General features: G+C 42.3%; 2 protein-coding genes across 2 annotated transcripts in view; both read left to right on the top strand.

Moving 5' to 3' along the window:
* The first annotated feature begins 244 nt into the window (after nucleotides 1–244).
* Nucleotides 245–4,289, top strand: sac3d1 (SAC3 domain containing 1). Its single transcript, XM_023843841.2, has 4 exons — nucleotides 245–351; nucleotides 1,388–2,042; nucleotides 2,827–3,103; nucleotides 3,693–4,289. The coding sequence occupies exons 1-4, from the start codon at nucleotides 326–328 to the stop codon at nucleotides 4,154–4,156; spliced, it is 1,422 nt and encodes a 473-aa protein (XP_023699609.2). The 5' UTR covers nucleotides 245–325; the 3' UTR covers nucleotides 4,157–4,289.
* A 4,836-nt stretch (nucleotides 4,290–9,125) lies between these two features.
* Nucleotides 9,126–10,754, top strand: part of cpamd8 (C3 and PZP like alpha-2-macroglobulin domain containing 8) — a 48,211-nt gene continuing 46,582 nt past the window's right edge. Inside the window, exon 1 of the mRNA XM_072699924.1 lies at nucleotides 9,126–9,675. Coding sequence (XP_072556025.1) covers nucleotides 9,584–9,675 — 92 coding nt within the window. The 5' untranslated portion in view covers nucleotides 9,126–9,583. The remainder of the gene's footprint in view (nucleotides 9,676–10,754) is intronic.

Below are 10,754 nucleotides of genomic sequence, written 5' to 3'. Positions count from 1 at the left end.
CATAGAAATAGATTGTGTTTTGTTTTTCTGAATATATGATAATCTTTTAAGAAAAACGTACAGAAACAATGCATTGCTAAACATTCCAGGGGTTAATGGGTTAGAAGCATGGTCATTGGTCATTTCGATAGAAAAATCTTGTATTAATCGAATGAAGGATATGCAAATATAATATATAACGAATGCCAGTATGTCGCACAGATTAGCTATTTGATTCTTTGTCATGTAAACCCCCATTCGTGCTTTCGTACTTCGGAAGTGACGTAGCATAAGCATAAATCCAGCCTTGTGATTGGCGCCTTCGTATTTTGACGGAATTCCGCCAATGAGTAGGGAACCTAAGAATAGCTTGTGAGTATATGTTGATAGCGTTTTGACAAATTGTAAAGGATATTTACGGAATATTCTGAGTTCTTTTTTTCCAAATCGTAACGTGTACTGTCATGTACGAATAGTGAACGAAATTTAGGTGTTGACTAATTCGCGCATTACAAGGTAGTTCGGTTGTCTCGTGCTGGTTACCGTTTTCTGACTGGTCGCTCGACATTTACTAAAGAGGAATAGTCACTGTAGGTGACGAAATTTCGTCTCAATGTTTTCTCTGTCGGTTTAAATGTATGTTATAATGATGCAGCAGTGTCACGCCGTTATAAGTAATACTACATATGTTTTTTCTGAGAATCGTACGGTGCACCTTTGTTTAACAGACATCCTCGTTTTTTTTGTATTGACCATTCTACCAATTTCTAACGTGAAAGTCGCTCGATTCATATTACACTTCTTTGTTACATTTATGTACTATCTGCTCTATTGCTGTGGTGTTATGACTTCAGTTTAACACTAAACTCTTACATTTGGCGGTGTGTAGTTTGTAGATGTGTAGTTTTGAATGGTACACCTCAAAATTCATTTTCTTCGTAGCGGTAATTTAATTAAATTAACAGAGGGCAATTCCAGCATTATGGATATGACATTTAGAACCATTTTGGGAAACAAAATGCCTCAGCATGCACAAATTTAGTGTCATGAGTCAACTTGCATATCTTTTCATGTAACCCAGGAGTGGCCTGTCTTATCTGCGAAGGGCCAGTGTGTATGCAGGTTTAGGTCAACTGCTCAAACCCAGGTGTCAGGACTTTTCAGCTAACAATTCCTCTAATTATGGCGTCACAACGAAAACAATGAAGACAATGGCCCTTTCTGGATAAAATTGACCACCCCTGATGAAACTGCTTGGGTTGAATATAGACAAATAATCGAAATTCAATTTTGATTTCATCAGTGTTATGGATGTGACATCAAACAGCCCCTGAACACAAAACCTCAGATGATGGAAGTCAACCCCAATGATTGACGTGATGTTTTTTTTTTCTGTGGTGTCACACAGCCCTGTGCCTAGGGGACCTCACCCCCAGAGCGAGGGGAGGGGGTGCGGTCGGAAGAAGGACTGCCTCAGGGAGGCGCAGAAGAACGAGCAGAGGGATGGCCCCACGGAGCCCAGGGGCACCTACACGGTCACGTGTCCAGAGCGGGAATGCCGGGAGAGGGAGGCACAGAAGAACGAGCAGAGGGATGGCCCCACGGAGCCCAGGGGCACCTGCACGGTCACATGTCCAGAGCGGGAACGCCGGGAGAGGGAGGCGCAGAAGAACGAGCAGAGGGATGGCTCCACGGAGCCCAGGAGCACCTACACGGTCACGTGTCCAGAGCGGGAACGCCGGGAGAGGGAGGCGCAGAAGAACGAGCACAGTGATGGCCCCACGGACCCCAGGGGCACCTGCACACTCATGTGTCCAGAGCGGGAACGCCGGGAGAGGGAGGCGCAGAAGCGGCTGCACCGCTTTGAAATGATGCCGGGCATGGAGAAGGACCGGTGGCCGAGGGCAGATCCCACACGTACCGTGAAGGAATATTCGCGGCCCGCCGCGGGAAAGGATGCCACTCGGCCCCACGACCTGCGCCCCCCGTCCGTGCTGCTCAAGACTGTTTGCTACCTGATCAATGCCATTGCCTTGTCCCCGTCACTTCAACCCTGGACGGAGGCAGGTGTTTAGAATTCTACTTTGCTAATACATAGATGAAATTGTACTTTAGCTGTAATATATTATTTTTTATGCAAATGTCTAGACAGTAGTCACTCAAGCCAGTTTGCCATTTGTGCGTTAGCGTTATTTTTATCAAACAGGTATAAGGTAACAGCAAGAAAACAAGTCATATATCCAGATAGCTAAGGATTTAATTCCTTCCTAATCTGTCTTAGAAGCCTTTGCTATTTGATAACACTGGTCAACAAAAACTTTGTCACAGAACAACTAAGGCATGTCTATTATGTAATATTTGCATGTCGATTTCAGAAATGCACTCAGAATTTTGCTATTACCAATAGTTTTTGATTGACGATTGTTTTAGTCTATGTTGATAGTATATAATTCTTATTAAGAATGTACGTGCATATTAGTTTTTTAATTTAGGGGAAATTATTTTATTCAAGTTGTGAGCATATTTAAGACTTTGCAGAAGGACATAAAGTACTATAAGTCTATATTTCCAGAGCTTACAAGCTGTAACATGTCTTGACACTCATCGGGAGATTTCTGATGAAAAAAATAATATGACATTTTTTTCAGTGTAAAAAAAAATACTGTAAGATTCACCTATGTGACAAAAAGGAAGTAAGGAAATAAAAAATTGTTGGCCAGTGGTATTATCCATCCATCCACCACCTAGGACAGAGTCTATCCCAGGAAGGACAAAGAAGGGCCCCCCCTGGGCGTGATGCTGCTCTGTATCGTCACTCTGAAGTCCGGCCCCCTGTCTACATTGCAGGTGTATGACTTCGTGTTCGACCGGCTGCGCAGCGTCCGTCAGGACATGATCATCCAGCGGGTGTCTGGGCCCGAGTGCGCGGCCGTGCTGGAGAGGATCGTACGCTTCCTGCTCTACGCCTCGTACAGGCTCTGCGAAGAGCCGCTGCGGCTCTACGACCCGCGGATAAACGACACGCACCTGCAGGAGAGCCTCAGCTGGCTGCTGAGCTGCTACTGCGTCGGGCACCACCCACACCAGGAGGAGTTTCAGGCTCTCAGCCTGCTCTACAACCTGGGTGAGTAAAACAAAGGCAGCAGCCCAAGCAACGTCTGGGGAAATGCACCATGTTCTCATCCTGCGCTGCCATTTTCCAGACAGTTTTTCTGATTTGCATGTGATCTCAATAAGCATTTTTTTGTTTTCAGTCATGCGATTTGACCAGCTGCAGATTTTTGATGCAGTCTGCCTTTAATCCAGCCACAGCTATGAGGCTTACTAACCGTTTTCATCCTTGTGCTGTCAGGCTGTTGACTATTTCTGAATAACTCTGTGCCACGTGACATAAATCATAACTGCTACTATTGCTGCCTTCATTACTTATGTACATTGTATTAAAATTTTGAAAACATACAATAATAATTACTACTGTATACTTCCTGCTGCACCAATATTCTTGGGTCCTTTGTTGTGTACTGTGTACATTTTACTGTTATTTTGTATACATTTTATTACTTCCTGTTTATATATTGTTCTTATTATTTATGACCCCATGCCATCATCTTGCAGCAGGTATCCAGAGAAATTCCATTCTCATTACCCTGTGTTTTGCTGAATGATAATAAACATTCCTTTAATCTCTTTTGTTTTTTTTGCCGTGTCGCCAGGGTCCACCCGTGCCTTGCAGCATGCCCTGGAGCTGCCGGAGGAGGTGCGAGCAGCGCCCGCGGTGCGTCTGGCACTCTCCGTGAACCGCGCCCACCTGGAACGCAACCCCGTGCGACTCCTGCGTCTGGCCCGGCGGCTGGACTTCCTGCAGAGCTGCGCGCTGCACCGCCACCTAGAGGCCTGCCGCCGCCACCTGCTGCTGCTTTACAGCTACGGCCACAGCAGCCGCAATTGCCGCTTCCCGCTGCGGGAGCTAGCGCGACTCCTGGCCCTGGAGGACGCCCAGGCGGCCAGCCTGTGCCGGGCCTGTGGAGTCTCCGTGACGGGAGACCGCGTGTCCTTTTCCAAAGCCTCGTACGTGGAGCCGCCACCGGGCGAAAGGCAGAGCACACGCTCTTACGAACTGGTGGACAGGAAGCAGGGCGATCACTCTCTGGCTCTTGTCCTCCATGGTTCTCCCTAGACCTCCTCTCTTGTAATTATATTAAGGGTTTTTTTTTTACACAGATTTATGTTTTAATATTAATGCTGACATTCAGGATGTTTGAATTTAATGGACACACAATGGAAAATAAAAGTATTTTGTTAAAAAAATCCATTCTGTTCAAATGTGTATGTTACCATACTTTTGGATCCTACATCGTGTACTTTGTACACATATATACCATTTATATTAGGGAAGCTGGTTTGAAATGCTTGAATTGTTTCGTCTTTTCTGCATGTTTCCATATGCTTTTATTCAGACGAAACAAAACCCAAAAAAGTCTCATGCAAAATGAATAAATGTTATCAGAGTTGACTTAGTTTAATTAGTTTAATTTAATTAGTACGATTGCAATTTAACCGAAAAACATGAAAATTACTTTGACTGAGAAAGAAAATGGACAAAATCAGTCTGTAGTCAAAATTGATTGACTAGATAAAAAAGCAGGCATTTTATGGCCAAGATCACAAGAATAATCATGCCTTTGGCAGGGTTCGTGGAACAGAGATGTGCATCATCCCAATTGGTCGTTAACCAGTCCCCTCCCACCCTACAATTAATATGCACAAGGTGCATCACGTAAGATTGTAGCTGCCAGGAGCAGCAGCTCCCTCACTGCAGGGCTACCTGAGAGACTTCAATAGATTTAGCTTAAAATTCAGTAGATAGGGGATGAAACAGGATTTTAAAAACAGTAGCCTTAGAGAACAGAGAAATGGAAAAGCTTCTTAAAAATATTTTTCATTGTACAGCTTAAGGAGGATATGGGGAGCCATAAGGTAGATGGGGTATGTGACAAATCTGGGCTGCGAATCTTGCACTGGTCAGTTATGGAGAGCAGCAGTTGCTAGTCCTTATATTCCCCAAAGTGTCTCGCCTACTTTCACATGCTCATCCCTGATGAAATAGTACCTGACACACAATCACAGAAAGCTCTGCTAGCCTCGGGAGCCTGGAACTCCCGAGTTCCAAGAATCCTGCATGGGTTTCTGCCCTTAGTTCTGTATGCAGACTTCTTCCCAAGCCTTCTGTATCTCTGGAAGATGACTGTAGTCTACAGTGTCAGAAAAAAGTACCATTTCGTACCTTTGAGGATACAATTACTTGTCACTGGGGCTGCACCCTCAAGGGTCTGCCAATTGTACCTTAGTTGTAGGGAAATGTACCTTTTACGGTATACAGAAATGGATTCTGAGGAACATTTTTGTACAATTTGGGGTACATTAATGTTATTTGTACCTCTGGGAGCAAAGCTGTACCAGAACGGTACCCTTTTTTCTGACAGTGTAGGGTGAGATAACATCACTGATGTCAGGCTTGTCAAAAACATGCCCATCAACATTATCAATTCCTCCACGTTGAATGCAAACCACTGAAGAAATCACAGCTGCCAACATGAGCTAACACTCTCCACAGCACATAGGAAATGAGACTTGGGGTTTGGACTTGTTTACTGAGTTGGCTTCGGGGCGGTTATACAGGATTTTAACCTTTGGCAAAAAGGGATTTTTTTTTTACATTCCACAGTTAGAATTTGACCAGTCTGTCATAAAGTGGGAAAATGGTGAATTTTGAAGGTGGCAAAATAAACATTAGTTCTAGTCTGACTTTTTTTTTTATAAGGTTCAACCTTGGACAAGTCCTGAAAGACGCCACTGGGATTAAGCATTTGGGTAATGTGAGCATCCATAAAACATCAGTAGAAAATCCCGCCATACTATCATCCAGGCTTGCAATTAGTGCATGGGAGGAACTCATATTCCTGACATCTCTGAGTAACTGCAAAAAAACCCATGAAATACATACCCAGGCACTTCATTCTGTTTGTGTAAAGGTGACGCTCAGTCTCAGCAAACATGAGCCAGGTGTGTGTGAATATCAAGCAGCAACGCTTAGCCAAGTATCACATAAAAGGAGAAGGAGTGTTATTCAGCAATGCTCAGAGATGCAAATCACACTTTCAAATGACATCATATAATGTACAACAACTAATTAGAAATAGAGTATCACACAATCTGTGTCTATGACTATCGGCCACTACACAATGTGGTGTCTGAGCTGAACGCCACAGAAAATCCTTCCTCCCCACCGCAAACCAGACTCTACAACTCCGCCCTCCGTCATGCATCCTCGCAACAATGCGCTCAATAATTTACCGCTGCTACAATTACAAAACAGTCCAATAACCAACATGCAATGCCTTAGCTGATGACAATTTAACAGATGCAATAGAACTATCTATGATACAGTGCAATATACTGTATGTTCCCTAATTTATATAAACGTCAACCTACTGGAGTCTATCCACATGTGCAATAGAACTAAGATTCTACAGTGCAATATACTTATACTTCACATACTGCTCATTCTACTGAATTATTAACATGTGCAATAGAACCATTCACGATAATGTGCAATATAGTTTTTTCTTCTCTTCAAGTTACATTTGTAATAACTTTTTACAGTCACTTATGAACGTGGTAACATAGTATTTTATTCTACTCTATTTATATCTATAATAATGTCAACCAAACTCTTTTATTTCCATGACTGATTTCAACAGCTCTTTCATTTTCAATGGTTTTATTCGTAGCTCAGTTAATGAAGCTACAAAATTAGTAGGTCAAAAGTTTACACACACCAGGGTGATCTGGTGCTTTTTTGTGTTTGCAACAGCGTGGATTATCCCCAAATGCTTTTCATGTGTGTCCTATTGGTTCTTGATTGCAATTAACTTGTAATAGTTCAGGTGGTGCAACCAGGGCTGTATAAAGGACCAGAGTTACCTGCTAATGCTTCATTTCTTCTTGTTCCAACATGGGAATAGGAAAAGAACAATCTGAAGACCTAAGAACAACAATAATACAGCTGCAGAAGCCGGGGAGACTCTCTAGGTGCCATAGCCAGGCAACTAGGAGTACCGAGGTCATCCGTCCAGACAAGACCCTTAGATGATCAGGCCGGAAGTCGAAATTGACGCTAAACGATGAGAGGGCTTTGGTTTGAAAGGTCTGCTTCAATCTCAAGATGACAAAGAAACAAGTATAGAAGTAATAGATGTGTATATATCCCTGAGCATTGATAATGATGAAGTTTTACTCAGGCCTATAGTAGTTTGTAGTCCTCAAAAGCATATAATATTTTACTTTACCAATTAGATCCAGTGAGAATTCTTCTATTTCTGGATAAAAGTGAAAAGTAGCACGAATTACTTTCATTGGTAAAATTAAAGGATGATGGAAAAGGAAGAAATTGATTAGACGTGATGAAACTGACTGCACACAATTATAAACTGAGATCATAAAATATTTCTTTGAGCTAAACAGGGGCGCCGCCAGGGGGGGAAAGGTTGGAACGATTCTAGGGGCCCAGCACTGACATGGGGCCCTGTTAGGGGCTTTACCTTTTTGCAAAAAGAGGGGGGGCAAAATTCTAATCTTTCATGGGGCCCAAGATTTCTGGCGGCACCCCTGGAGCTAAACTAAGAAATGCTCTGTGACTCCGTACTGGATAAGTGTTTAAAAGATGGATGGGAAAATGGATGGATACATTGGGTAACTATGAAAAGTTAAGTAATGATACTCTCGGGATTTTCTGGTTTATTTAAGTGTCCATTATTCAAATTAGGATGGCAATAATTTCAGGAAGTATAGATTCAAACAGGGGCTCAGCCCTGAGTGTACGAAATTGGTCACCCTGTATTCACATTGAGAAGCTCATAAAAATAAGGACATAGCGATCTGCACCTCTATGAAAAGCGCTGAGGTGAGAGACGGCGCGTGACTTTATGAAGAAGCTGCAGGGCACAGGTGTTCCTCTAGAACTTTTTACAAGAGGAAGTAAAATGTCATTTTTTTTCACAGCTTGAAAGGGTTTTTTTCTGTCTCCAGCATTGCACCAAACATAAATATATGTTCTCAGGTTCTGTAAAAAGGTCCATGACTCAACGTTATGGACTATTAACTTTCGTGCTCACCTTAAATTATGCAGTATGTTTGGTGGTAGGTACTTTATGTCAATCCACTGTATTTCTGTTACCTACTGTAAGTAAGTGCTTACGATGAACTGAGGCACCCGGTCGAGTTAGTACACTCGTAAGCATTTTAGGGAGCTGAGTAAGAGATGGTGTTGAGTCTCCTCTTTGTCCTGGACGTCATTTCATTCTTATGAAACACTTATTAGCAAATGTCGAGTAATTTTAGTTTTTATATATATATATATGAACACAAACACAAAGGTTTGTAATTATGTCTTTGTGGGGACGTGAAAAATGTCCCTGCAATATATATATATATGAACAAACACACAGGTTTGTAATTATGTCTTTGTGGGGACGTGAAAAATGTCCCTACAATGTAATATTAATATAATACACACACACACAAGAAAGCAAAAGACCGGCGAGTCCTAAAGACGAGATTTAATGTCAAATAAATATACAGTTTATTTGTGAGCGCGACCGAATGCTATGCTCTTCGGCCACGTGATGGTGCCATAGATCTGTATTTGAACGAAATTGTGGTCCTCAATAACGAATCACAACACCGCTCTTAAATTCTGCTACGATGTTAATTGCAGTTAATTTTAAGTATGAATTGAACTGTCACTATATTGTGTAATGTAATTGATCTCTCTCAAAGTCTTTTAGATTATTATTAAATGCACAATTGAACGAAATACAGTTGTCATTTTCAGTTATTTATTCTGTATTCGCTTTAAACGCAAACAAATGTATTCTGTTATATACCCTGTACTTAACTACAAGCGGTGGCTAAAAGCGATAATTGATTTGATTGATCAACTTAAATCAACTCTTCACTTTGCGAGTGGTCACTTCGCATGAAGTGTAGGCGCAGAAAAGAGGTGTTTTGCAGTTTAGGAAGGAACGGATTGAAGGGGAAACGAGCCGCGATACCAGCTCGTACCATTTGTAGGATCAAAAGCTCAGAAACTTCAAAGAGGAGATCGCCTGCAAAAGAAAACAGAATGATGTCTCCACGAGCAGGAGATGCAGGCTGTTAAGAAATACATCACTTGTTTTATATAGAGGAACATGTGGGGGTGGACGCAAATAATTTGTAATGCTGAAATATGAGAGAGCGAAACTGAGGCGGGTGAATCGGGCACGCCAAAGGGGAGACAGTGTGTGTGTGTGTTCAGTGAAGTTAAGCTTACCAAAAAACCTGCAAGGAACAGGATTTCTCAAAGTGGGGTAAAACTTGACGCATATTCGCTGACACAAGGGGGGAATCGAGCGGCCGCTTTCCCTCGCTTCTTCCAAACACGCTTCAGCGCAGCGCGCGCTTCAGCACCCCTCGGCGTCTCGCCTTTATAACACTTATTATCAGGCGCCTTTGAGAACGGAGAAGTTGCGGCGTCCCACGCTACGTCCAAGTGAAGATTACAATGAAAGTGGCGAAGTTCCGCCGAGCATCATGGATTCTTTCATTGACTGTTTACATCTGTATTGTCACTGAAAGTTATTCACAAGAAAGGCAGTGAGTAATATTATCGATTGTTTTATTGTTTTAGATGAGTTACAATGTAACTTAATTTCCTGTAATTGATTATTAGATTGGAGAATACTAAAGTATTGCCTTACCGTGTTCAATCAAGTTCAACTAAACTACCACTGCTAGCATTCAGAAGGCATCTTAATTGAGTTTTTGTGTTTTGTGTTGCGTATGTAGGGTTATGTATGCATAAAACGAGACATCGTTAGCTGAGAAACAAGTCGGAGAAAAACGCGCTGGGAAGCCTCTTCGGCTTCTGTTTGCCTGTTAGACAAAAGACCCTGCTCTTTCAAACTTATTAATTCATTTTTTAGAGCTTTTGAAATCAGAGTAACGCGTGCATTATAATATTTGCGACTTACCTTTCGATACATTACTGGATAGAAGACGGTAATATTAAGTTTAAGATGTAGCCTATACTGTCTAAACCAGAAGGTACGGTATCTGACCCACTGTATATTTCGATTGTCTTATGTATAAGTGGAAATATGCATGAAACAAGAAACGATTAAGTATCACAGACATTACATGCTTGGTCTGTTGGAAACATGCGGGCGAACGTTTTAACCTTACGCAACATGACACTTGAACCACAATTTAATTTTAGGTTATTTTTCAAAGCAAAATGTCAGCGCTATAAGTACTAATGAAATTTATAAATACAGACCACAAAGTTCACACGTATACCTGCCTGTTTCTCTGAATCGTAGCGTCTGCATGAAAACAATGAAAAACGCTAAAATGGGTTTAAGGAAGTGTTTGGATTTAAAGTTATCCGACAGACCTTGTATATAATTTCCCTCTAGTAAGATTATTAGATTAACATGGCCGTGTCTGTGCCTGTGTATTCCATGTACTGTCGTTTTCCGTTCTCTCCAGGTTTTTGTCTTTCCCTTTTCCATTTCTTTGGTCTTTCCCTGTGCATTTAGCTTTTGACACCTTTTTCCCCGCCGGTAGGCTGCGCTCCCTCTTCATAGCCGCCGGTCCCGCTGCTCACTAAAGGGTTTGACTTCGGGCGCTTTGATGCGATCGCAGCCGCCGCTGTCAGCAGCGTGCCTGAGCTT

Source organism: Paramormyrops kingsleyae, chromosome 15 (genome assembly GCF_048594095.1).
Source record: "Paramormyrops kingsleyae isolate MSU_618 chromosome 15, PKINGS_0.4, whole genome shotgun sequence".
Classification (NCBI taxonomy): domain Eukaryota; kingdom Metazoa; phylum Chordata; class Actinopteri; order Osteoglossiformes; family Mormyridae; genus Paramormyrops; species Paramormyrops kingsleyae.
This window is presented reverse-complemented; position numbering and strand designations above follow the sequence as displayed.